The following is a 27,487-nucleotide window of genomic DNA, read 5'->3' on the forward strand; positions in this document are numbered from 1 at the left end:
ACTGCAGCAGTGGCTTCTGAGGCCAACACTGACCTCTAGATGTGGCCCCTCCCTCCCCCTCCAGAAGCCAGGGTTAAAAATACATACAGGCCCTGGTGCCATTTGAGACACAGGAAGGAACAGACACCTTCACTGGACTCTGATACATTTATACATGACTCAAAAACATGCACACACACACACCAAATGTGCACACACACACACACAGCTAGTTTGCACTTAACTGTACAACCTTAAATTGTAAAAAAAAACTAAACTAAGTACAGAGAACGTGAAACAGTTAAGTTGTGGCAGAACAGGAAAGAGTTGAGTGATAACATTTAGCTAAAGTGAAAGTGAAAGTGCATAACTCTCCTGCTCCACATCACTCTACACACAGATACACAGTCAACCTTCTGTCAAGACAAAGAGGGAAAACACACCCAGGTAAGTAGAGAAAGAGGAATATAGACACTGGTGATCATTTTACTCCAAAATCACATTACTTTGTGTTTCTCAGCTGTTCTTTCTTTGATCTTTGTAAAACAATCTGGTAAAAATTTGAGAATTGACAATGTTACAGGTACATTGAAAGTCACTTTCCAAATGTGAAGACATTTAGGGCATGTGCTCCATAATATACAAAGGTAGACCAAATTATACGTCTCCTGGATATTGTTTCTCTATCTACAGTACTCTCGGTAAAAAGCATGGTCTGTCTGTGGAACACTGAATCAATATTATTTTGGTAGCTCTATGTACACTCTTGTATTACCATCTAAAAGATACAATTAGTAATCAAATAGCAAATTTCTATCCATAGCTGACTCATTCCAGGAAGTCATTTTATAGAACTGGTTGCTCCACAGATAGAAGGGGGAAAATAAGATTGTTCACACAGAGACAAATGCCTGTGATGGCATGCAGCATTTTAAAGTAGTCTAGTGGGTGGGACTTGTTCTGGGTTAGGGAGGGATCACAGAATTCCATCCAAGCCAGTGGAAGGGATCAACCAATAAATCATGTTCCTGAACAAACACTCCAGTACAGCAGGGGGCAGTAAAATATTCTAAAATGAAGACAGCTACATGTCTAACTCTGTGGTCTTCTATTGGGTTTCAGAAATGTCCACCTCCAGCAATGTCCTGTCTGAAGAGCAGTTCCTGTGCTCTATCTGTCTGGATGTGTTCACTGAGCCAGTCTCTATTCCATGTGGACACAACTTCTGCAAGGCCTGTATCAGGGAATACTGGAACAGCACTGTCCTGTGCCAGTGTCCACTGTGTAAGGACACATTCAACAGAAGACCTGACCTAAAAACCAACACAATACTCAGAGAAGTTGCAGATCATTTTAAGAGGATGAAGGTCACAGACAGAGAGGAGTCCTCTTCCAAGCCTGGAGAAGGAGCACAAGTGCAGCAGATGATCCAGGAGCGACTGCAGAAGGTTAAGGACATCAAATACGCAGTAGAGCTCAGCCAGAGAGATGCAGAGAGAGAGATAGCAGGAAGTGTGGAGGTGTTCACTGCTCTGGTGCGCTCCATTGAGAGAAGTCAGGGTGAGGTTATTGAGGAGGTTGAGGAGAAGCAGAAAGCAGCTGAGAGGCGGGCTGAAGGGCTCATTGAAGAGCTGGAACAGGAAATCACTGAGCTGCTGAGGAGAGGCACTGAGCTGGACCCCCTCCACCAGAACTCCCCATCCCCGATCAAGGACTGGTCTGAGATCAGTGTTCACAGGGATCTGCATGTAGGAACTGTGAGGAGAGCTTTGTCTCGGCTGGAGGAGACACTTCATAATGAGATGGAGAAGTCGTGTAATGCTGAGCTGAAGATGATACGGCAGTGGTCAGTGGATGTGACTCTGGATCCTGATACAGAACACCCCTGTCTCATTGTGTCTGAGAACAAGAAACAAGTGAGCTATGGAGACACACGGCGGAATATCCCTGACAACCCAAAGAGGTTTAGTACTCGTCTAGCTGTCCTGGGAAAGGAGGGCTTCTCCTCAGGGAGATTCTACTTTGAGGTTCAGGTTAGAGGGAAAATTGAGTGGGAGGTAGGAGTGGCCAGAGAGTCCATCATCAGGAAGGGCCCAACAGCTGTAAGCCCTGATGGTGGACTCTGGGCTCTGTATATGAAGGGTGAGAATAAGTACGAGATCAAGGACACACCCCCTATCCCCCTCTTCCTGAGTCAGAAACCCCAGAAGGTGGGGGTGTTTGTGGATTACGAGGAGGGTCAGATCTCCTTTTATGATGTAGAAAACACGTCTCATATCTACTCTTTCACTGGTTATACCTTCACTGAGAAACTATATCCATACTTGAACCCCTGTAATAATTCAGAGGGTCCAAACACAGCCCCATTGGTCATCTCTCCTGTCAATCACACTGACTGAATTGGGGTCCAATAAGGCAGAACTGCTGATAATATTGGGCCGCTTTCAGGGGGTCTGCCAAGTAGTCGTACACCAAATGTCATAACATCTAGGTGTTTAACATCATGTCAGAAACTGCCTCAATATGATTTTATAATCTGAAGCATGCCTGCAATATATCTAACGTGGTGTTCAATGATTGGTTCATTTGTGCAGCATGACTTCTTTGCGGCCTGTTTAGACCATGATGTTTGATATGGTTTTGTTGTATCTGTTAAAATCAGAGGATAATGCTTGAAATCTGATCTACAGTAGAATATGTTTTAGCTTGTGTCTTTTTTCCCATTTTTCAGTCTAGTGTGTTGAGACGTTGTTTGGATTCATTTGGGAGTTTATACTGTATTATCCACATCTAGTACAATGCATTACATTTCTAGTGAGTTTTATGTTTTAGTTGCATGTGGCCCATGTCAAATAAACATGATAAAATAAATAAATGCTTTATTCTTGTTTTTATGAGTCTAAAATAGTTTATAAGAGTGATACAGTGGAACAGAGGGGTCACTGCAGCAGTGGCTTCTGAGGCCAACACTGACCTCTAGATGTGGCCCCTCCCTCCCCCTCCAGAAGCCAGGGTTAAAAATACATACAGGCCCTGGTGCCATTTGAGACACAGGAAGGAACAGACACCTTCACTGGACTCTGATACATTTATACATGACTCAAAAACATGCACACACACACACCAAATGTGCACACACACACACACAGCTAGTTTGCACTTAACTGTACAACCTTAAATTGTAAAAAAAAACTAAACTAAGTACAGAGAACGTGAAACAGTTAAGTTGTGGCAGAACAGGAAAGAGTTGAGTGATAACATTTAGCTAAAGTGAAAGTGAAAGTGCATAACTCTCCTGCTCCACATCACTCTACACACAGATACACAGTCAACCTTCTGTCAAGACAAGAGGGAAAACACACCCAGGTAAGTAGAGAAAGAGGAATATAGACACTGGTGATCATTTTACTCCAAAATCACATTACTTTGTGTTTCTCAGCTGTTCTTTCTTTGATCTTTGTAAAACAATCTGGTAAAAATTTGAGAATTGACAATGTTACAGGTACATTGAAAGTCACTTTCCAAATGTGAAGACATTTAGGGCATGTGCTCCATAATATACAAAGGTAGACCAAATTATACGTCTCCTGGATATTGTTTCTCTATCTACAGTACTCTCGGTAAAAAGCATGGTCTGTCTGTGGAACACTGAATCAATATTATTTTGGTAGCTCTATGTACACTCTTGTATTACCATCTAAAAGATACAATTAGTAATCAAATAGCAAATTTCTATCCATAGCTGACTCATTCCAGGAAGTCATTTTATAGAACTGGTTGCTCCACAGATAGAAGGGGGAAAATAAGATTGTTCACACAGAGACAAATGCCTGTGATGGCATGCAGCATTTTAAAGTAGTCTAGTGGGTGGGACTTGTTCTGGGTTAGGGAGGGATCACAGAATTCCATCCAAGCCAGTGGAAGGGATCAACCAATAAATCATGTTCCTGAACAAACACTCCAGTACAGCAGGGGGCAGTAAAATATTCTAAAATGAAGACAGCTACATGTCTAACTCTGTGGTCTTCTATTGGGTTTCAGAAATGTCCACCTCCAGCAATGTCCTGTCTGAAGAGCAGTTCCTGTGCTCTATCTGTCTGGATGTGTTCACTGAGCCAGTCTCTATTCCATGTGGACACAACTTCTGCAAGGCCTGTATCAGGGAATACTGGAACAGCACTGTCCTGTGCCAGTGTCCACTGTGTAAGGACACATTCAACAGAAGACCTGACCTAAAAACCAACACAATACTCAGAGAAGTTGCAGATCATTTTAAGAGGATGAAGGTCACAGACAGAGAGGAGTCCTCTTCCAAGCCTGGAGAAGGAGCACAAGTGCAGCAGATGATCCAGGAGCGACTGCAGAAGGTTAAGGACATCAAATACGCAGTAGAGCTCAGCCAGAGAGATGCAGAGAGAGAGATAGCAGGAAGTGTGGAGGTGTTCACTGCTCTGGTGCGCTCCATTGAGAGAAGTCAGGGTGAGGTTATTGAGGAGGTTGAGGAGAAGCAGAAAGCAGCTGAGAGGCGGGCTGAAGGGCTCATTGAAGAGCTGGAACAGGAAATCACTGAGCTGCTGAGGAGAGGCACTGAGCTGGACCCCCTCCACCAGAACTCCCCATCCCCGATCAAGGACTGGTCTGAGATCAGTGTTCACAGGGATCTGCATGTAGGAACTGTGAGGAGAGCTTTGTCTCGGCTGGAGGAGACACTTCATAATGAGATGGAGAAGTCGTGTAATGCTGAGCTGAAGATGATACGGCAGTGGTCAGTGGATGTGACTCTGGATCCTGATACAGAACACCCCTGTCTCATTGTGTCTGAGAACAAGAAACAAGTGAGCTATGGAGACACACGGCGGAATATCCCTGACAACCCAAAGAGGTTTAGTACTCGTCTAGCTGTCCTGGGAAAGGAGGGCTTCTCCTCAGGGAGATTCTACTTTGAGGTTCAGGTTAGAGGGAAAATTGAGTGGGCGGTAGGAGTGGCCAGAGAGTCCATCATCAGAAAGGGCCCAACAGCTGTAAGCCCTGATGGTGGACTCTGGGCTCTGTATATGACGGGTGAGAATAAGTACGAGATCAAGGACACACCCCCTATCCCCCTCTTCTTGAGTCAGAAACCCCAGAAGGTGGGGGTGTTTGTGGATTACGAGGAGGGTCAGATCTCCTTTTATGATGTAGAAAACACGTCTCATATCTACTCTTTCACTGGTTATACCTTCACTGAGAAACTATATCCATACTTGAACCCCTGTAATAATTCAGAGGGTCCAAACACAGCCCCATTGGTCATCTCTCCTGTCAATCACACTGACTGAATTGGGGTCCAATAAGGCAGAAGTGCTGATAATATTGGGCCGCTTTCAGGGGGTCTGCCAAGTAGTCGTACACCAAATTTCATAACATCTAGGTGTTTAACATGTCAGAAACTGCATCAATATGATTTTATAATCTGAAGCATGCCTGCAATATATCTAACGTGGTGTTCAATGATTGGTTCATTTGCGCAACATTAATTATTTGCGGCCTGTTAAGACCATGTTTGATATGGTTCTGATGTATCTGTTAAAATCAGAGGATAATGCTTGAAATCTGATCTACAGTAGAATATGTTTTAGTTTGTGTCTTTGTTCCCATTTTTCAGTCTAGTGTGTTGAGACGTTGTTTGGATTCATTTGGGAGTTTATACTGTATTATCCACATCTAGTACAATGCATTACATTTCTAGTGAGTTTTATGTTTTAGTTGTACGTGTTCCATGTCAAATAAACATGATAAAATAAATAAATGCTTTGTTCTTGTTTCTATGAGTCTAAAATAGTTTATAAGAGTGATGCAGTGGAACAGAGGGTTTACTGCAGCAGTACCTTGAAGTAATCTGAGAACCACAATGACCTGTAGATCTGGCTGCCCCCTCTACCTCCCAGCACCCAGGGTTAAAAATACATACAGGCCCTGATGCCATTTGAGACACAGGAAGGAACAGACATGTTCACTGGACCAACACTGGGCTCTGATACATTTACACATGACTAGAAAACACACACACACACACTTTGCCCGTTGTTACGCACACCTCTGTGAAGAGGGAACGCAACACCCTGCTGCAACTCAACTCCCTGTGAAGTGAAATAGGTATGAACTGTAGGTGTGAGGAAGGACGACAAAGGCAGAATTGACCGCTTACTAGGATTTATTTCCTTACACGGTAATATGAGGAAAAGGGGCTGGACCGAACCAAAGCAAAGAAAGTAAATATCAAAGCTCCCCCTCTCCTATCTAACCACTACTACCTATCTTAGCACCACCTGGTGCCCTAACCAAAATACAGGGGGTGGTCCGCCCAGGTCTTACCTAGTGTGCCTAGACATTGAATATACTACGGGTATATGTATGCCCACGGACCTCTTGCCTAAGCACTCCCAAAGTGCCTTCCCCTTCCCCCCTGGGAACAAATGAAACAGAATAACAAACAATCCACTTCACAACAAAACTGAGAAAACTAACTCAGGTCATTAAAGAAGCTTTGACAAAGCAACAAACAGAACATAGCCAAGCTGCTACCAACAACAACTAACACAGTGCATACTCACGACCAACATGCTATAACCCCTCAGCCATAAACCTCTCTCTCAGCAATGATCTATATAACATTCAATCTCAGCCTATAATGATATATATCTCTCAGCCTATAATGATATATATCTCTCAGCCTATAATGATCTCTCTCTCTCAGCCTATAATGATCTCTCTCTCTCAGCCTCTCTCTCTCTCTCTCTCTCTCTCTCAGCCTCTCTCTCTCTCTCTCTCTCTCTCTCTCTCTCTCTCTCTCAGAACACTGGCTTTTATATCTTCAGGTGGCAATAGTAATTAGAGTCAGCTGCTTCTTGACGAGGGGGCGGGGTCAGCTCTCCAATCATCAATTAGCCATTGAGTCGACCAATCAGCTGGTTGGGGAGAACTCAGGAAGCTATCTCCTGAAACACACACACACTCAAATACAAAAGCTACAACACAGAAACTGGGGAACGTAACACCCGTACCTAGACAAATGTACAATTGTCAAATAAACAAGAACAGAGAAATTGCAACAGTTAAGTTCTGGGCAGAACAGGGATGAGTTGAGAACTTTTAGCTAAACTGAAAGTACAACTCCATAACTCTCCTGCTCCTCGTTGTTCTACATACAGATACACAGTCCACCTAATGTCAAGAGGGGAAACGCACCCAGGTAAGTAGAGAAAGAGATGAATCTGCACACACTGGTGATTATTATTTAAATTATTGTTCTTTCTTTGACCTTTGTTCAATTCTGGCTTAAATCTGAGACTTGACAATGTTACAAGTACGTTTAAAGTTACTTCTCAAAATGTGAATACAAACTTTGCTCCATAATATGCAAGGGTAGGTCAAATTACACACATCCTGGATATCTGGTCTCTACCTACTCTGGATAAAAAGCATGGTCCGTCTGTGGAACACTGAACCAATATTATTTTGGTAGAGCTATATACACTCTTGTTTAACCTTCTAAAGATACATTTATTAATCAAAGATGAATTTCTATCCAACGCTGACTCATTCCAGGAAGTCATTTTATAGAACTGGTTGCTCCACAGATAGGGGGGAAATAAGATTGTTCACACAGAGACAAATGCCTGTGATGGCATGCAGCATTTTAAAGTAGTCTAGTGGGTGGGACTTGTTCTGGGTTAGGGAGGGATCACAGAATTCCATCCAAGCCAGTGGAAGGGATCAACCAATAAATCATGTTCCTGAACAAACACTCCAGTACAGCAGGGGGCAGTAAAACACTCTAAAATGAAGACGGCTACATTTCTAACTCTGTGGTCTTCTATTAGGTTTCAGAAATGTCCACCTCCAGCAATGTCCTGTCTGAAGAGCAGTTCCTGTGCTCTGTCTGTCTGGATGTGTTCACTGAGCCAGTCTCTATTCCATGTGGACACAACTTCTGCAAGGCCTGTATCAGGGAATACTGGAACAGCACTACCCTGTGCCAGTGTCCACTGTGTAAGGACACATTCAACAGAAGACCTGACCTAAAAACAAACACAACACTCAGAGATGTTGCAGATCATTTTAAGAGGATGAAGGTCACAGACAGAGAGGAGTCCTCTTCCAAGCCTGGAGAAGTAGCACAAGTGCAGCAGATGGTCCAGGAGCGACTGCAGAAGGTTAAGGACATCAAATACTTAGTAGAGCTCAGCCAGAGAGATGCAGAGAGAGAGATAGCAGGAAGTGTGGAGGTCTTCACTGCTCTGGTGCGCTCCATTGAGAGAAGTCAGGGTGAGGTTATTGAGGAGGTTGAGGAGAAGCAGAAAGCAGCTGAGAGGCAGGCTGAAGGGCTCATTGAAGAGCTGGAACAGGAAATCACTGAGCTGCTGAGGAGAGGCACTGAGCTGGACCCCCTCCACCAGAACTCCCCATCCCCGATCAAGGACTGGTCTGAGATCAGTGTTCACAGGGATCTGCATGTAGGAACTGTGAGGAGAGCTTTGTCTCGGCTGGAGGAGACACTTCATAATGAGATGGAGAAGTCGTGTAATGCTGAGCTGAAGATGATACGGCAGTGGTCAGTGGATGTGACTCTGGATCCTGATACAGAACACCCCTGTCTCATTGTGTCTGGGAACAGGAAACAAGTGAGCTATGGAGACACATGGCGGAATATCCCTGACAACCCAAAGAGGTTTAGTACTCGTCTAGCTGTCCTGGGAAAGGAGGGCTTCTCCTCAGGGAGATTCTACTTTGAGGTTCAGGTTAGGGGAAAAATTGAATGGGTGTTAGGAGTGGCCAGAGAGTCCATCATCAGGAAGGGCCCAACAGCTGTAAGCCCTGATGGTGGACTCTGGGCTCTGTATATGACGGGTGAGAGTAAGTACGAGATCAAGGACACACCCCCTATCCCCCTCTTCCTGAGTCAGAAACCCCAGAAGGTGGGGGTGTTTGTGGATTACGAGGAGGGTCAGATCTCCTTTTATGATGTAGAAAACAGGTCTCATATCTACTCTTTCACTGGTTGTAGCTTCATTGAAAAACTATATCCATACTTGAACCCCTGTGATAATGAGGATGGTCCAAACTCATTGGTCATCTCTCCTGTCAATCACACTGACTGAATTGGGGTCCAATAAGGCAGAACTGCTGATAATATTGGGCCGCTTTCAGGGGGTCTGCCAAGTAGTCGTACACCAAATTTCATTTTCGTTTAACATCATGTCAGAAACTGCCTCAATATGATTTTATAATCTGAAGCATGCCTGCAATATATCTAACGTGGTGTTCAATGATTGGTTCATTTGTGCAGCATGACTTCTTTGCGGCCTGTTTAGACCATGATGTTTGATATGGTTTTGTTGTATCTGTTAAAATCAGAGGATAATGCTTGAAATCTGATCTACAGTAGAATATGTTTTAGCTTGTGTCTTTGTTCCCATTTTTCAGTCTAGTGTGTTGAGACGTTGTTTGGATTCATTTGGGAGTTTATACTGTATTATCCACATCTAGTACAATGCATTACATTTCTAGTGAGTTTATTGTATGTGGTCCATGTCAAATAAACATAATAAATACAGTGAATAAATGTGTTCTTGTTTTTATGAGTCTAAATTGTTTATAAGGACGATGCATCCCAGAGGAACAGAAGGGTTACTGCAGCAGAGCATTGTAGTAATCTGAGAGACAAACTGACTTCTCGATATGACTCTTCCCTCCACCTCCCAGCACCTAGGGTTAAAATACATACAGGCCCTGGTGCCATCTGAGACACATGAAGAAACAGACATGTTCACTGGGCTCTGATACATTTATACATGACTTGAACACACAAACAGCTAGTTTGCCTTTACCAAAAAAAAAATGAATTGTCAAATAAACTAAACTAAGCCAAGCAGAGGAAGTGCAACAGCTAAGTTCTGTCCAGAACAGGGATGAGTTGAGAGAGAACTTTTTGCTAAAGTGAAAGCACAACTCCATAACTCTCCCCTCTTGACAGAAGGTGGACTGTGTAGAGCAACGAGGAGCAGGAAACACACCCAGGTAAGTACATAAATAAAAAATATTAACCTGGACATTGGTGATTATCATTTAAAAAAGTATTGTTCTTTCTTTGATCTTTGTTAAATCTGAGGATTGACAATGTTACAAATACGTTTAAAGTTACTTCTCCACATGTAAATACTAAATGTGTTCCATAATATACAAGGGTAGGTCAAAAAACACACATCCTGGATATCTGGTCTCTACCTACACTGGATTAAAAGCATCATCTGTCTGTGGAAAACTGTGAATCAATATTGTATGGGTAGAACTACATACGTAGCGTCTAAAGATATATTTAGGATTCAAATAGTGAATTTCAAGGAAGTCATTTTATATATATGGTTGCTCCACAGATGGAAAGGGGAAAACCCAGATTGTTTACAGATACAGTGGCAAGAAAAAGTATGTGAACCCTTTGGAATTACCTGGATTTCTGCATAAATTAATCATAACATTTTATCTGATCATCTTAGTCACAACAATAGATGAACACAGTGTGCTTAAACTAATAACACAATTTTTTTTTTTTTATTGTCTATATTGAATACATAATTTAAACATTCACAGTGTAGTTTGCAAAAAGTATGTGAACCCCAAGACTTATCCAAAAGCTAATTGGAGTCAGCTAACCTGGAGTCCAATCAATGAGACGAGATTGGAGATGTTGGTTAGAGCTGCCCTGCCCTATTTTTTTTTTAACTCAGCAAAATTTGAGTTTGCTATTCACAAGAAGCATTGCCTGATGTGAACCATGCCTCGAACAAGAGCGATCTCAGAAGACTTAAGAATTGTTGACTTGCATAAAGCTGGAAAGGGTTACAAAAGTATCTCTAAAAGCCTTGATGTTCATCAGTCCACAGTAAGACAAATTGTCTATAAATGGAGAAAGTTCAGCACTGTTGCTACTCTCCCCAGGAGTGGCCGTCCTGCAAAGATGACTGCACGAGCACATAGCAGAATGCTCAATGATGTTAAGAAGAATCCTAGAGTGTCAGCTAAAGACTTACAGAAATCTCTGTAACATGCTAACATCTCTGTTGACGAGTGTACGATACGTAAAACACTAAACAAGAATGATGTTCATGGGAGGACACCACGGAAGAAGCCACTGCTGTCCAAAAGAAACATCGATCTGAAGTTCGCAAAAGAGCATCTGGATGTTTCACAGCACTTCTGGCAAAATATTCTGTGGACAGATTAAACTAAAGTTGAGTTGTTTGGAAGGAACACACAAGACTATGTGTGGAGAAATAAAAAAGCACAGTACACCAACATCAAAACCTCATCCCAACTGTAAAGTATGGTGGAGGGAGCATCATGGTTTGGGGCTGCTTTGCTGCCTCAGGGCCTGGACAGCTTGCCATCAGACAGAAAAATGAATCCCCAAGTTTATCAAGACATTTTGCAGGAGAATGAAATGCTATCTGTCCTCCCATTGAAGTTCTTCAGAAGCTTGGTGATGCACCCGGACAAAAACCCAAAGCACAGAAGTAAATCAACAACAGAATGGCTTTAACAGAAGAAAATACACCTTCTGGAGTGTCCCAGTCAGTCCTGAAATCAATACAATTTAAAATGCTGTGGCATGACCTCGAGAGCGGTTCACACCAGACATCCCAAGAATATTGCTGAACTGAAATAGTTTTGTGAAGATGAATGGTCCAAAATTCCTCCTGACCGTTGTGCAGGTCTAATGCGCAACAGAAAAGGTTTGGTTGAGGTTATTGCTGCCAAAGAAGGGTCAACCTGTTAATAAATTCAAGGGTTCATATACTTTTTCCACCCTACATTGTGAATGTTTACACGGTGTGTTCAATAAAGACATGAAAACGTATAATTGTTTGTGTGTTATTAGTTTAAGAAGACTGTGTTTGTCTATTGTTGTGACTTAGATGAAGATCAGATCAAATTGTATGACCAATTTATGTAGAAATCCAGGTAATTCCAAAGGGTTCATATACTTTTTCTTGACACTGTACAAATGCCTGTGATAGCATGTAGCATCTTAAAGTAGTCTAGTGGGTGGGACTTGTTCTGGGTAAGGTAGGGATCACAGAATTCCATCCAAGCCAGTGGAAGGGATCAACCAATAAAGGCCTTTATCAGCAGACACTGGAACAGCACTGTCCTGTGCCCACTGTGTAAGGACACATTCAACAGAAGACCTGACCTAAAAACCTGAGCTTTCAAGAAACACGGCGGAATACACAGTCATGGTGTGGGGTGGCATTTCTTTGTGGGGCCGCACAGCCCTCCATGTGCTCGCCAGAGGTAGCCTGACTGCCATTAGGTACCGAGATGAGATCCTCAGACCCCTTGTGAGACCATATGCTGACACATGCACATTTGTGGCCTGCTGGAGGTCATTTTGCAGGGCTCTGGCAGTGCTCCTCCTTGCACAAAAGGGGGGGGGTAGCGGTCCTGCTGCTGGTTTGTTGCCCTCCTACGGCCTCCTCCACGTCTCCTGATGTACTGGCCTGTCTCCTGGTAGCGCCTCCATGCTCTGGACACTACACTGACAGACACAGCAAACCTTCTTGCCACAGCTCGCATTGATGTGCCATCCTGGATGAGCTGCACTACCTGAGCCACTTGTGTGGGTTGTAGACTCCGTCTCATGCTACCACTAGAGTGAAAGCACCGCCAGCATTCAAAAGTGACCAAAACATCAGCCAGGAAGCATAGGAACTGAGAAGTGGTCTGTGGTCACCACCTGCAGAACCACTCCTTTATTGGGGGTGTCTTGCTAATTGCCTATAATTTCCACCTTTTGTCTATTCCATTTGCACAACAGCATGTGAAATTTATTGTCAATCAGTGTTGCTTCCTAAGTGGACAGTTTGATTTCACAGAAGTATGATTGACTTGGAGTTACATTGTGTTGTTTAAGTGTTCCCTTTATTTTTTTGAGCAGTGTATATATTTTTTTAATACAAAATGTGAGCTCCTGTTGAAGGTAGAGGGTGATGCTTCCCAGGGGGCAGTGGAACAGAGAAGCTGGGCAGTATATCGTATTTTACTATATACACTGGTATGGATGCACAGACCGGTTTGGGTTTTTACTTGACCATCTATTACGGTATTTCAATGTTTGGTTTGTTAAATTAATTTGCCTCTCCGGCAAATCACAATGTCCTTTTTTAATAGTTGACTCCGTTTGCTGCTTGAGTCGTCACTCATGCTGCGTGTCACTCCAAGCCCTGCCCCGTGTCACTCCAAGCCCTGCCCCGTGTCACTCCAAGCCCTGCCCCGTGTCACTCCAAGCCCTGCCCCGTGTCACTCCAAGCCCTGCCCCGTGTCACTCCAAGCCCTGCCCCGTGTCACTCCAAGCCCTGCCCCGTGTCACTCCAAGCCCTTGCCGTGTCATTCACTCCGTCTGCACCGTCAGATGCAACAAGATGTTGCTGACAACGATGCAGATTTCCACTTTGCTTCTTAATATAAATCACATTTTATTTGTCACATGCACGGAATACAACAGGTGTAGGTAGACCTTACTGTGAAATGCTTCGTTACAAGCCCTTAACCAATAATGCAGTTAAGAAAATTTACAAAATAAACTAAAGTAAAAAATATACAAAAATGAGGTTTTATACAGGGGGTACCGGGTCAATGTGCGGGGGTACAGGTTAGTCGAGGTAATTTGTACATTTAGGTAAGGGTAAAGTGACTGTCTAGATAATAAACAGCCAGTAGCAGCGGTGTAAAAACAAAAAAAGGGAGGGAGGGTGGGGTCAATGCAAATAGTCCGGGTGGCCATTTGATTAGTTGTTCAGCAGTCTTATGGCTTGGGGGTAGAAGCTGTTAAGGAGCCTTCTGGACCTAGACTTGGGACTCAGGTACCGCTTGTCGTTCGGTAGCAGAGAGAACCTTCTATGACATGGGGGACTGGAGTCTTTGACCATTTTTTGGGGCTTCCTCTGACACCGCCTAGTATATAGGTCCTGCTGGCAAAAAAAGCATTCTATAATTACACAAACTAATAGTGTATCTTACTGTCTGCAAACAGCTTGTTTGTCTTTTCTTGGCAAGTTGTTAAAATACATTGTGTTAGCCGCTAATGCTAATCACTCGTTAGCTAAACGTTCGAACGTAGCTAGCTAATACAGCCTGTTACCAGTACAGTCAAAATAGACAATGCATGAATGTTAGCGAGCGCTAGCTATCTTAATGACGTAAGAGAAAACATGTAATGTAACATCTAATTAGGGTCCCCTGAAACACTGACCAACTATTTTTCCTGTCACAATAATTCCTCACTGGCTTTTTCATCTGTTGTCATGTTAAACAAGTGTTTTCAAAGTGCTCCAATTATAGAATTAGAAAACTAACTACACTGAAAAAAATATATATAAAAAACACAACATGCAACAGTTTCAAAGATTTTGCTGAGTTACAGTTCATATAAAGGAAATGAGTCAATAGAAATAAATAAATTCGTCCCTAATCTATGGATTTCACATGACTGGGCAGCGCAGCCCTAGGATGGGCCTGGGAGGGCATAGGCACACCCACTGGGGAGCCAATCAGAATGCGTTTTTCCCCACAAAAGGGCTTTATTACAGACCGAAAATGGCTTCTGCACCCCCCTCTGATTAACCAATTTTGGATTTCTATTTGCCATATTTTTTTCAATTATGTTGTGATGTTTCACAAAAGTTCAGAACCTTCATACATTTTATGGACACAGTATATTTTACATCCCCATTGCTTTTTCACTCCCCAAACATGGAAGAAGGTACCCTGGTCAGATGAGACTAAAATTGAGCTTTTTGGCCATCAAGGAAAACGCTATGTCTGGCGCGAACTTAACACCTCCCATCACCCCTGGGATGTTTTTCAATCGTCAGGGACTGGGAAACTGGTCAGAATTGAAGGAATGATGGATGCCGCTAAATACAGGGAAATTCTTGAGGGAAACCTGTTTCAGTTTTCCAGAGAGTTGAGACTGGGACGGAGGTTCACCTTCCAGCAGAACAATGACCCTAAGCATACTGCTAAAGCAACACTCGAGTGGTTTAAGGGGAAACATTTAAATGTCTTGGAATGGCCTAGTCAAAGCCCAGACCTCAATCCAATTGAGAAACTGACATGACTTAAAGATTGCTGTACACAAGCAGAACCCATCCAACTTGAAGGAGCTGAAGCAGTTTTGGCTTGAATAATGGGCAAAAATCCCAGTGGCTAGATGTGCCAAGCTTATAGAGACATACCAAGAGACTTGCAGCTGTAATTGCTGCAAAATGTGGCTCTATAAAGTATTGACTTTGGGGGGGTGAAAACTTGAGTGCATAACTATTCTGTTTTTTTGTCTTATTTGATAGTTTTTTTCACAAGAAAATATATGTTGCATCTTCAAAGTGGTAGACATGTTGTGTAAATCAAATGATACAACCCCCCCCAGAAAAATCTACTTTAACTCCAGGTTGTAAGGCAAAATAGAAAAAATGCCGGGGGGGGTGAATACTTTCACAAGCCACTGTAAACCCACACAGCGTCTGAGCAAGCAATGACCAATCAGTGACTTATTAACGGTCTGACAAACATGGTTGAACCTTTGTCTGCAATAAAAAGACTGAGACGATCTCTCTGCTAAGGCAAAGACACTGTATATTATGACGAGATGGTCTCCGCCCTAACAATTGGAGTCGTCCCAAAGGTAGGAAGGCTGGCGGTCTGCTTATCACCGTATCCCGCATGGACAGATTCACAGGATTGGACCCTCTCGCTTCACCTCTTCCTCTCTGGCTAAGGTTTCTGTTTCAGAAACACTTCCTGTCTAGAGTTCAAGGGTTAAGGGAACATCAGTCATCACCAGGTTATGTAAACAAAACTGGTTATCCTTAGCTTTGAAAAAACATACCATATTACAGTCATTCCTTAATTCAAAATCATAATGGTTTATTATTTATTCATAATCTATTTTCATATTCATATTCAAAAGCTATGCAGTAGAGGGGAATGAGAGAGCATGGGAGATTAGGACCTCTGATCTAGGCTAGTCTTCAGATCTAGTCTTCAGCGTCACAGTGTAAAGCCTCTGATCTAGGCTCGTCTTCAGATCTAGTCTTCAGCGTTACAGTGTAAAGCCTCTGATCTAGGCCAGTCTTCAGATCTAGTCTTCAGCGTTACAGTGTAAAGCCTCTGATCTAGGCCAGTCTTCAGAGTGGCATACTGGTATTAGTGCTGAATCCTATAAACCAACCCCACATGTGATCTAGTACTACTCTGTCAGCAGTCAAGAATGGGATAAGCCTATAGATCAACCACAGATGACAAAAGCACAATTCTGATTCCCCCATTACTATGGAGCGATATTAGTGCAGCAGTGTGTGCTCGGGCTTTGATCCTTGAGGCGGAGTGAACGAGTGCACACTTGTCATAAATTAGGCTTATGATTAATATGCTGTGAATAAAACACAGCAAATTCCTTGGGGTTGGGGTGATTAAATATCACAGGGAGGAGAATCAGTAGCCGTGTCCAAATATCCATACTTGCGTCCTAAATTGTAGGCCGTTTCAGTATACGAGGAAATAGTTTAATAGTGTGACATTTCGGAAATCTAGTATACTTTAAATGCCCGGAAGTCATACTCATTTCGATCAATTAGACATGGTATGCGCTACCGAAATCAACGAATAGCGGGAAACAACGCAATCGCGCATGACGCGTTCTCAGTATGCGAAAATATTCCGTTTTATAGTATGTGAATTGTATCAAATAAAGTATGCTTTATGCCAGAATGTTATACTGATTTTGGCTTTTCATCTAGTAGAATTCACTGTACACTTTACAGGAATTTCGCAGCCAATGCCTTAAGAGTTTTGATAGCTAGATCTCTTCAAGTAAACAACAAAACAACTTAGAAGATGGCGAATAGCTCAGCTTCTGCAGTGGAGTCCAAATGTAAATATTTTTTGTTCTCCTTAAAATTATCATGACTATTTCGACGTAACGTTACAACAGATCTGCAGCATGCGGTGACTTTATCTAGCTAGTTACGTGATTCAGTAGGACTAGACGTTATAACTGTTCAACAGTAACGTTGGCAACAGGGTTACTTGCTTGCTGTTGAGCTACAATGTCATATCATTACTCTAGCTAGCTACTAGTTGTAAAAATCAGGACTTGTGTTCAAACTGTTACAGGGTCTGATGACAATACCAGGCATTTCATTCAGTGGAAGAAGAAGGAGAAATGCAGCAAAAAAAGGTTGAGTAAGTCATGAGGCCAGTTAGCTATCTTGCCACCGCACTAAGCACAGCCACTAGCTATAGCGAACGTTAGTAACGCGGTAGCCTACACTCCTATTTTCCACAGCGGTGCTGGTCCCAACACTTCTCTTCTCTGTCTCCTAATTTGTCACGTCGGTTTATCTGTGTTAAATTGATTGTAAAGTGCATGCTATGCATTAGTTTCTACCTGAACGGTTACAGTCTGAATAGGTCTAACTAGCTAGACCGGTAAATGTTTCCTTTTAACATTCAAAAATGCACTTGCACATTGTAAGAAATTGTAATGGATACTGGTAACTTGTTTTAACAACTTCTCAACACAAGCTATACTTGGCACAACATGCACCCATCCCCCACTATACCCCCACACTTTGTACCCTTATAATAACCACAGACCCACACACACTCCCCTCCCCCATGAATAGGCCCCTGTGAAAACAAACGCACATGCATTCTGCTCGAGGATGAGACTTTAAGACAAAGAACTGTGTGAAGAGCCAATGGAACGTCGACATCAGGCCCGGACAGGACTACCCACGACCCAGATCGACCAATCGGAAGGCCAGACTACAAGATCAACCTACTTTACTTGTTGCCTATATAACCAGCACAAACTGTTTAGAGCGCTCTTTTTTCCGACGATTCCATACGAGTCAGACAGAAGGGGCCGTGCTGCACGATTGCTAAGATATTTTTACCTGTGAATAAACTGCCTTATTATACAAATATCCACCTCGTCCTATGTCTCAACTTGATCTCCTGTCTCCAGTAAACGTTTTATCAACAACATCCGAGCTCTCTTGTTGCAGGTGCATGGTAACAATAATTTGAAATAAAAAAATAAACTAGCAAGAGCAGTGAGCAGGTATCACTTCGCCAGAGATTTCTGCTTTACTAAACTAAGTAAACCATATTTGGTATAATAAGAAGTGATGACATTTTTATAGAGCTTTTCATAATCAAACAAACCATCTTATGAGTAGCCTAGCTGGTTGGCTAGCTCAACCAATAGAGGCCAAGTCTGAGAGGGCCAGTTGATGGCTTGATCAGAGGAGATGACCAGGGAGATGGTTGATGAAGATGGAGTCCGGTAATGATCTTGTAGAGGGCTAGCTACTCTGGGAACCAGCGGTTTTGGTCGTGGCTTACTACATACTTTTTTACTGAACAGTACGTGCTAAATAGTAAGTAGTACGATTATTACACAGTATGTCGTTTAAGTAAGTAGTAGACAAGCCAGAGTCCGAACGCGGCAAGTTTTAGTCGCTGGGTTTCTAAGTGACAAGACGTTGGATGGATGCCAACAACCTTTGATACTGACGTAATTTCACTTGATCATGCTGCCTGTAAAAGCTAACTGGCCTAGTCTATATCAAAACAATCAAGACTGATAGTTAGGAACATCCAGGTGATGCTAAACACAGAATACGTAAAGAAAGTCGTACTATCAACTTAAGTCTTCCTCTATAAATGAATAGATCACATTTTAGGCATAACTGTTTTACAGCAACAGTTGTTAAATCTTTACATTAGATCTATCCTCATCCCTCCCATCCTAAACACCCTCTATACACACGCCTTCACTCCATTCCAATCCACACCCCATTCGTCTCTGGAGGGTACCATTCAGTGGGGATAAGGGGCACCGGATTCAGACTCATTAAAATATGACACGCCATTTCCGTCTGGCTGCCCTGGGGTCTAATAACTTCTTCTTCATTTATCCTCGGGGAGAAGTGGAGCAAGTGTCCCACTGGCCCTTATCTGAACGGGAGCTTAACGCCCCACTGAACAAACCCCCAGGCAGTACACTTTGTTGGCTGTGCCAAGAGAAACTGTCTGACCCACTAAATCTTACTGTACTCCTTTACTGTCCCAGTAGGATGCATTGCATACATACTGTACACGCCAACGCCAACACATGCACACCGTCCACACACACAACCATCCACACCCGTCCGCACACACACCGTCAACACACACACACACAACCATCCACACACACACACACACACACCGCCAACACGCGCGCGCACCGCCAACACGCGCGCCCACCGTCAACACGCGCGCCCACCGTCAACACGCGCACGCACCGCCAACACGCGCGCGCCCACCGTCAACGCGCGCGCCCACCGTCAACACGCGCGCCTACCGTCAACACGCGCACGCACCGTCAACACATTCACGCACAACACACACGCACCGTCACTACAACAGCTCCTCTTCTTTCAGAGTCCATAACATCTGCAATAACAGCGTTGCTGATGTTCAATGCCCTTCACTGATTTCTCCAAAGACAAAGGTGATATGTGATCTGAGTGGATTACATGACAACCAGAGAGAGTACTGTGCCAGCTCTCTGCTACTGCCAGACTGACTGGCACCTGAAGATGACATCACCGCAGTATGGAGAAGATCAGCCTGGGTTCCAGAACGATTAGTGATATACTGTTAGTTGCAAGACTGTCTACTTGTAACCACATACCACACGTTTCAATGTAAACAGTTACGACACATTATTTCCTGCCTGCTACGACTCACACACTCTGCTGCAAAGTTATGAGTACATCCGCACACACATAGACACTCTGCTGCAAAATGTTACTAACATACGCACGCACACACAGACTAACTGAACCCTGCAGCTCTATGACCTAGGAGACATCAACATGTTCTGCACTCACACACACAGCGACACGCACGCCCAGCGACACGCACGCCCAGCGACACGCACGCCCAGCGACACGCACGCCCAGCGACACGCACGCCCACCATCTAAATCATTTCTTTAAGGCTCACCTTCCACAGCAACATTCTCATGGAGAATGTTAAAGACCGGCATGGCCGTTTCACCCTTTACTCTCCTCTCTCTCTCCCTCTCGCCGTCTGTCTCTCTCCCGTGACGCTGCCTGATCCTGGCTCGACACTCAGAAGACCAGATCAGTGGATTCCTCTGTCCTTGCCAGGGACAGCCGCTGAGGCCGCACACAAACACACGTCTCTGTGCCGCTCATATGGAAGAAACATCAAGAACAAGGGGATGTGGAGAAACATTCACACGACTATTACACTGAGTTAAACCCACAGCTGTTCATATGAGCACGTTCACCCAAGCACACACACACACCTGTCCATCTGCTGCCCTGATCTCATCTAGGGCATAGCCAATCAGAACGAGCAACAGAGAGCGAGCGAGAGGAGAGAGAGAGCAATAGCTCCATTGGCTCAGAGGGACAGGGCCTGTCTCATTCCAGTGTGTGTTGTTTGACAGAGACACTGAAGCAGAGAGCTCTTATTAGAATTGTACCCCCTCTACACAATGACTGCCCTGTCAGTCCCACCATGACTGCCCTGTCAGTCCCACCATGACTGCCCTGTCAGTCCCACCATGACTGCCCTGTCAGTCCCACCATGACTGCCCTGTCAGTCCCACCCAACACCATGACATCCCTGTCAGTCCCACCATCAACACCATGACTGCCCTGTCAGTCCCACCATGACCGCCCTGTCAGTCCCACCATGACCGCCCTGTCAGTCCCACCATGACCGCCCTGTCAGTCCCACCATGACCGCCCTGTCAGTCTCACCATGACCGCCCTGTCAGTCTCACCATGACCGCCCTGTCAGTCCCACCATGACCGCCCTGTCAGTCCCACCATGACCGCCCTGTCAGTCCCACCATGACCGCCCTGTCAGTCCCACCATGACCGCCCTGTCAGTCCCACCATGACCGCCCTGTCAGTCCCACCATGACCGCCCTGTCAGTCCCACCATGACCGCCCTGTCAGTCCCACCATGACTGCCCTGTCAGTCCCACCATCAACACCATGACATCCCTGTCAGTCCCACCATCAACACCATGACATCCCTGTCAGTCCCACCATCAACACCATGACATCCCTGTCAGTCCCACCATCAACACCATGACTGCCCTGTCAGTCCCACCATGAGTGCCCTGTCAGTCCCACCATGACTGCCCTGTCAGTCCCACCATCAACACCATGACATCCCTGTCAGTCCCACCATCAACACCATGACATCCCTGTCAGTCCCACCATCAACACCATGACTGCCCTGTCAGTCCCACCATGACCGCCCTGTCAGTCCCACCATGACCGCCCTGTCAGTCCCACCATGACCGCCCTGTCAGTCCCACCATGACCGCCCTGTCAGTCCCACCATGACCGCCCTGTCAGTCCCACCATGACCGCCCTGTCAGTCCCACCATGACCGCCCTGTCAGTCCCACCATCAACACCATCACTGCCCTGTCAGTCCCACCATCAACACCATGACATCCCTGTTAGTCCCACCATCAACACCATGACATCCCTGTCAGTCCCACCATCAACACCATCACTGCCCTGTCAGTCCCACCAGATCATAGAACACTGCTCTGCCAGTCACACCAATGAATACACAACAGGAAGTGATGAGCGCAAGGTACTTTTACCACGGATACAAAACACCGATTCCACCTCTTCCCTGTAACTAGAAAGTCACACAGGATTCCCATTCTTTCTCGTATGTTAATAACATACAACCACTAGACTTGGGCGGTATCCAGGCGTTCATACCGTTCTTCTGCCATCCCAGGATTTACAGTATCCAGGCGTTCATACCGTTCTTCTGCCATCCCAGGATTTACAGTATCCAGGTGTTCATACCGTTCTTCTGCCATCCCAGGATTTACAGTATTACCAGCATAGAATACAAGACGCATAGACGCTTTTAGCTAAATGCTAACATGACAAACCAATTGCAAAGACAAATTCAGCTCGTAAAGTTATAGAAGTACAGCTAGTAGCCATTTTCGGTGCGAGTGGACATTGAAAAGCTAAATTGAACGAGAGAAATTAACAAAGTTGTGATGCATGCTTGTCTGAAGGGAGAGCAGCCTGTGTACATGGAGCAGAGGGGGAGAAGGGAGAGCAGCCTGTGTACATGGAGCAGAGGGGGAGAAGGGAGAGCAGCCTGTGTACATGGAGCAGAGGGGGAGAAGGGAGAGCAGCCTGTGTACATGGAGCAGAGGGGGAGAAGGGAGAGCAGCCTGTGTACATGGAGCAGAGGGGAGAGCAGCCTGTGTACATGGAGCAGAGGGGAGAGCAGCCTGTGTACATGGAGCAGAGGGGAGAGCAGCCTGTGTACATGGAGCAGAGGGGAGAGCAGCCTGTGTACATGGAGCAGAGGGGAGAGCAGCCTGTGTACATGGAGCAGAGGGGAGAGCAGCCTGTGTACATGGAGCAGAGGGGAGAGCAGCCTGTGTACATGGAGCAGAGGGGAGAGCAGCCTGTGTACATGGAGCAGAGGGGAGAGCAGCCTGTGTACATGGAGCAGAGGGGAGAGCAGCCTGTGTACATGGAGCAGAGGGGAGAAGGGAGAGCAGCCTGTGTACATGGAGCAGAGGGGAGAAGGGAGAGCAGCCTGTGTACATGGAGCAGAGGGGAGAAGGGAGAGCAGCCTGTGTACGTGGAGCAGAGGGGAGAAGGGAGAGCAGCCTGTGTACGTGGAGCAGAGGGGAGAAGGGAGAGCAGCCTGTGTACGTGGAGCAGAGGGGAGAAGGGAGAGCAGCCTGTGTACGTGGAGCAGAGGGGAGAAGGGAGAGCAGCCTGTGTACGTGGAGCAGAGGGGAGAAGGGAGAGCAGCCTGTGTACGTGGAGCAGAGGGGAGAAGGGAGAGCAGCCTGTGTACGTGGAGCAGAGGGGGAGAAGGGAGAGCAGCCTGTGTACGTGGAGCAGAGGGGGAGAAGGGAGAGCAGCCTGTGTACGTGGAGCAGAGGGGGAGAAGGGAGAGCAGCCTGTGTACGTGGAGCAGAGGGGGAGAAGGGAGAGCAGCCTGTGTACGTGGAGCAGAGGGGGAGAAGGGAGAGCAGCCTGTGTACATGGAGCAGAGGGGGAGAAGGGAGAGCAGCCTGTGTACATGGAGCAGAGGGGGAGAAGGGAGAGCAGCCTGTGTACATGGAGCAGAGGGGGAGAAGGGAGAGCAGCCTGTGTACATGGAGCAGAGGGGGAGAAGGGAGAGCAGCCTGTGTACATGGAGCAGAGGGGGAGAAGGGAGAGCAGCCTGTGTACATGGAGCAGAGGGGAGAAGGGAGAGCAGCCTGTGTACATGGAGCAGAGGGGAGAAGGGAGAGCAGCTTGTGTACATGGAGCAAAGGGGAGAAGGGAGAGCAGCCTGTGTACATGGAGCAGAGGGGAGAAGGGAGAGCAGCCTGTGTACGTGGAGCAGAGGGGAGAAGGGAGAGCAGCCTGTGTACGTGGAGCAGAGGGGAGAAGAGAGAGCAGCCTGTGTACGTGGAGCAGAGGGGAGAAGGGAGAGCAGCCTGTGTACGTGGAGCAGAGGGGAGAAGGGAGAGCAGCCTGTGTACGTGGAGCAGAGGGGAGAAGGGAGAGCAGCCTGTGTACGTGGAGCAGAGGGGAGAAGGGAGAGCAGCCTGTGTACGTGGAGCAGAGGGGAGAAGGGAGAGCAGCCTGTGTACGTGGAGCAGAGGGGAGAAGGGAGAGCAGCCTGTATACGTGGAGCAGAGGGGAGAAGGGAGAGCAGCCTGTGTACGTGGAGCAGAGGGGAGAAGGGAGTGCAGCCTGTGTACGTGGAGCAGAGGGGAGAAGGGAGAGCAGCCTGTGTACGTGGAGCAGAGGGGAGAGCAGCCTGTGTACATGGAGCAGAGGGGAGAGCAGCCTGTGTACATGGAGCAGAGGGGAGAAGGGAGAGCAGCTTGTGTACATGGAGCAGAGGGGAGAAGGGAGAGCAGCCTGTGTACATGGAGCAGAGGGGGAGAAGGGAGAGCAGCCTGTGTACATGGAGCAGAGGGGAGAAGGGAGAGCAGCTTGTGTACATGCAGCAGAGGGGAGAACAGTGAGGATGAAAAAACCACTAGTGGGGGGAAAAATGGCAGCTGTACAGATACCTTATCTAGAGCTCTGACTTCTCAAACACGTCAGAAAGCCAACACCCCGTCTCCTTATTAATTTAGACACTTACTCAGCTAACTAACAAGTAACCAAATACCCAGCTGGAGAGTATAGCACATCTTCGACAGTTACAAGATATCTGATGGCAAACATTTAGTAGTGAATTGCATACAACTAACTTCATCACCTCATGAGCATCGCACAACGCTATGGACTCACCAGCTTTGTCCCGTTGTGCTCTTTACAACCAACACCTGACTGGCTGCTGTTCTGGGGAACTACGGTAAGCTTCATCATTTTAAATAACGTGACGAAATGAAGAACAATCTTTTTATCTCCTAACGGATTACACCACTTGACTGCAGGTATTTACGTACATTTGCTACAACATATTAAAATGTCTTGAAAAACTTTAAAAACGGTATTGATGGTATATGAAAAGCATCCAAATAACCCAGTATACGGTATACCTCCCAACCTTAACAAGCACACACTGACACACACGGAGGTGACTCACTCATGTATCTGAAGGTCTCCTCGGCCAGCATGGGGGAGATGGCGGTGGGGCAGGGCTCCTCTTCAGGGGAGCAGATGGGAGAGATCACCCAGTCCTGGCTGTCATACAGATACAGAGACTCTGACCCCTGGGAGCCCATTGACCCCCGACCTCCACACTGCTTACTGCTGCTACTGGTGTCATCTGGGGAAGAGGGGGGGTTAAGCATTCAAAGACAGAACCAAATATTGCCATCATCCATGCAACAAAATAGTACGAGCAAAATAGTGGGCGCAGTACTAGTGATGATCAGAGGGGGGCGCCATACTAATACAGTAACTATTACAGTGAATCTACACATTGCCCCCTATAGATGAAACCAACTCATTGCTGAAGCTGATTTCTGTAACGCTGCCTTAGACACCATCCATCTGAGTGAAGACTGAGTGCTGGGTTGAGAGTGGGGATGAGTGTGTGTGTGTGTGTGTGTGTGTGAGTCATGAATATGTATGTATGGCAGGGAGTGCGTGTGAATCATGAATGTGTGTGTGTGTGTGTGTTCCCGTGGCTCTGGCAGTGCATAACACAATGTCTTCCGGTTCAGTGGTTATGTGGTTTAGTGGGCTGGGCTAACTATAGCAGGAGACTCGAGTCCTCACAACAGTGTAGACAGACAGGAAAACACACACACCATCCTCAAACAGGCCTTGAAGGGTGTGTGGTTGCAGTTTTTTTTCAGGAGAGCAAAGTCAGGTACGCAAGGCTCCCTCTCCTCTCTCCATTTCCCTCTCCTGTCCTGTAGTCTCCTGTCCTCTCTCCATCATGTCCTGCAATCTCCTGTCCTCTCCCCATCACGTCCTGCAATCTCCTGTCCTCTCCCCATCACGTCCTGCAATCTCCTGTCCTCTCTCCATCATGTCCTGCCGTCTCCTGTCCTCTCTCCGTCTCTCCTTTCTCGTCTCTCTCTCCTCAGTGTCTACTGCCCCCTCCTCTCCTCCTGTTTACCTCTCTCCTCCACCCCTTCCTCTTCACTCACCAGTCTCTGTGCTCCCGCCCTTCTTCTCCACGCCACGGGGTTTCACCTCAAACATCTCTCCTGTTCGTCTGCTCGCCGTGTGGGCGGAGCCTCCACCGCTCTCACACACACCGCCGGACAGGAAGAAGAAGGGAGCGCCGCTGTGACATCACATCCTGCCCCCTCCTGAGGCAGGCAGGCGTCCGGAGCCTGTAGGACAGTGGTGTCAGACACACAGTCTCCACTACTGGCCTCTGAATACTAACCCTTCACAGAAACAACAGAAGCAGACCAGCAGAGTGTTCAGTAGGGAGAAACGTTTTGGAACAGAGTGAAAACAGGAGGTACTACTAGTAAGTAGGTTATACTCTGAGTACAAAACCCCCCCCCCCCCCATATATATATTTTAATAGGCTACACTGCGTATACCAAAGATTAGGAACACCTTCTCATTTACAACTGCGACCTGGCCAAGATAAAGCAAAGCAGTGCGACACAAACAACAACACAGAGTTACACATGGAATAAACAAACATACAGTCAATAACACAATAGATTAGTCGATATACAGTGTGTGCAAATGAGGTAGGATAAGGGAGGTAAGTCAATAAATAGACCATAGTGGTGAAATAATTACAATTTTGCATTTAAACACTGGAGTGATAGATGTGCAGAAGATGAATGTGCAAGTAGAGATACTGGGGTGCAAAGGAGCAAAAAAATAAATAACAGTTTGGGGATGAGGTAGTTGGATGGGCTATTTACAGATGGGCTATGTACAGATGCAGTGATCTGTGAGCTGCTCTGACAGCTAGTGCTTAAAGCTAGTGAGGGAGATATCACTGAAGCTGGAGACTTTTTGCAATTGGTTCCAGTCATTTGCAGCAGAGAACTGGAAGGAAAGGTAGCCAAAGGAGGAATTGGCTAAATAAAAAAATATTTAAAGAACTGTTGAGCGTGAAAAACCCAGCCAGCATTGCAGTTAACACAAATCGGTGCACCTGGCACCTACTACCATACCCTGTTAAAAGGCACTTAAATCTTTTACACTGATTGAAGTAGATTTAACAGGTGGCATCAATAAGGGATCATATAGCGGTCACCTGGATTCACCTGGTCAGTCTGTCAATGAAAGAGGTGTTCTTAATGTTTTGTACACTCAGTGTATGTCCAATAAGAACATAGATGGCGAAAATCTAGGCTATTATAAAAACTTTCAGTGTAACCCACAGACAAATTGAGCTGTAGCTTCTCTTCCTCTTGCCCCCACCCCCCCTTCCTTGTCATTTCTCCATCTCACTCCCTCTAGGACAGAAATATTCCTCCAGCTGATTCTGCTGTTGGAGGTCTTAACCAATGAGTGTCTGAATGAGTCATACTATCAGCTAGAACCCTAGTGAAAACACTAGTTTATAGAGACCACTCCTAGCCTCCTCCAGGCTCTAGTGAAAACACTAGTCTATAGAGACCACTCCTAGCCTCCTCCAGGCTCTAGTGAAAACACTAGTTTATAGAGACCACTCCTAACCTCCTCCAGCAGCTAAAATGCCAATCACAGTCCTATTGTAGGACAGGCAAGCTGCAGACAGAAATGTGCCACATAGCATTAGAGAAGGGGTGGGGGGGAAGCCCCTTCCTGTTGTTTGACACGGAGACGCCTTCCAGTGTTAAAGGGATGACACAAGACAGGATGCGAGTTCTTAAAGGGGCAGCTTCCCACGAGAAGCCAAGCACAGTCTTAAAGGCAAAGGCTTCTGACTGTGTTATGGAGTTGGAGGCAGAGCTAAGG

General features: G+C 45.8%; 4 protein-coding genes across 9 annotated transcripts in view; 3 read left to right on the plus strand and 1 right to left on the minus strand.

Moving 5' to 3' along the window:
- Window positions 1–27,487, minus strand: part of trak2 (trafficking protein, kinesin binding 2) — a 61,916-nt gene that overhangs the window by 28,804 nt on the left and 5,625 nt on the right. For 2 of the 5 annotated variants that reach the window (XM_071330589.1, XM_071330588.1), the window contains exons 2-3: window positions 25,720–25,965; window positions 24,705–24,887 (exon numbers count right to left, since the gene is read on the minus strand). In XM_071330589.1, coding sequence (XP_071186690.1) covers window positions 24,705–24,887; window positions 25,720–25,774 — 238 coding nt within the window. In that variant the 5' untranslated portion in view covers window positions 25,775–25,965. Of the gene's footprint in view, window positions 1–20,076; window positions 20,650–24,704; window positions 24,888–25,374; window positions 25,654–25,719; window positions 25,966–27,487 lie in introns of those variants that run through there. The other 3 variants (XM_071330590.1, XM_071330591.1, XM_071330592.1) reach the window with 3 other exon arrangements.
- Window positions 139–2,841, plus strand: LOC139532679 (E3 ubiquitin-protein ligase TRIM39-like). Its single transcript, XM_071330596.1, has 2 exons — window positions 139–426; window positions 1,102–2,841. Exon 2 carries the CDS (start codon window positions 1,104–1,106, stop codon window positions 2,376–2,378), a length of 1,275 nt encoding a protein of 424 aa, XP_071186697.1. The 5' UTR covers window positions 139–426; window positions 1,102–1,103; the 3' UTR covers window positions 2,379–2,841.
- Window positions 3,055–5,767, plus strand: LOC139532678 (E3 ubiquitin-protein ligase TRIM39-like). Its single transcript, XM_071330595.1, has 2 exons — window positions 3,055–3,345; window positions 4,021–5,767. Exon 2 carries the CDS (start codon window positions 4,023–4,025, stop codon window positions 5,295–5,297), a length of 1,275 nt encoding a protein of 424 aa, XP_071186696.1. The 5' UTR covers window positions 3,055–3,345; window positions 4,021–4,022; the 3' UTR covers window positions 5,298–5,767.
- On the plus strand, window positions 6,161–9,583 carry LOC139532680 (E3 ubiquitin-protein ligase TRIM39-like). 2 transcript variants are annotated; one of them, XM_071330598.1, is made up of 2 exons: window positions 6,161–7,210; window positions 7,849–9,583. In XM_071330598.1, exons 1-2 carry the CDS (start codon window positions 7,186–7,188, stop codon window positions 9,117–9,119), a joined length of 1,296 nt encoding a protein of 431 aa, XP_071186699.1. In that variant the 5' UTR covers window positions 6,161–7,185; the 3' UTR covers window positions 9,120–9,583. The 2 variants fall into 2 exon arrangements, with proteins under 2 accessions (XP_071186699.1, XP_071186700.1); XM_071330599.1 differs by having other exon boundaries at window positions 6,928–7,210; window positions 7,842–9,583.

Source organism: Salvelinus alpinus, chromosome 10 (genome assembly GCF_045679555.1).
Source record: "Salvelinus alpinus chromosome 10, SLU_Salpinus.1, whole genome shotgun sequence".
Lineage (NCBI taxonomy): Eukaryota > Metazoa > Chordata > Actinopteri > Salmoniformes > Salmonidae > Salvelinus > Salvelinus alpinus.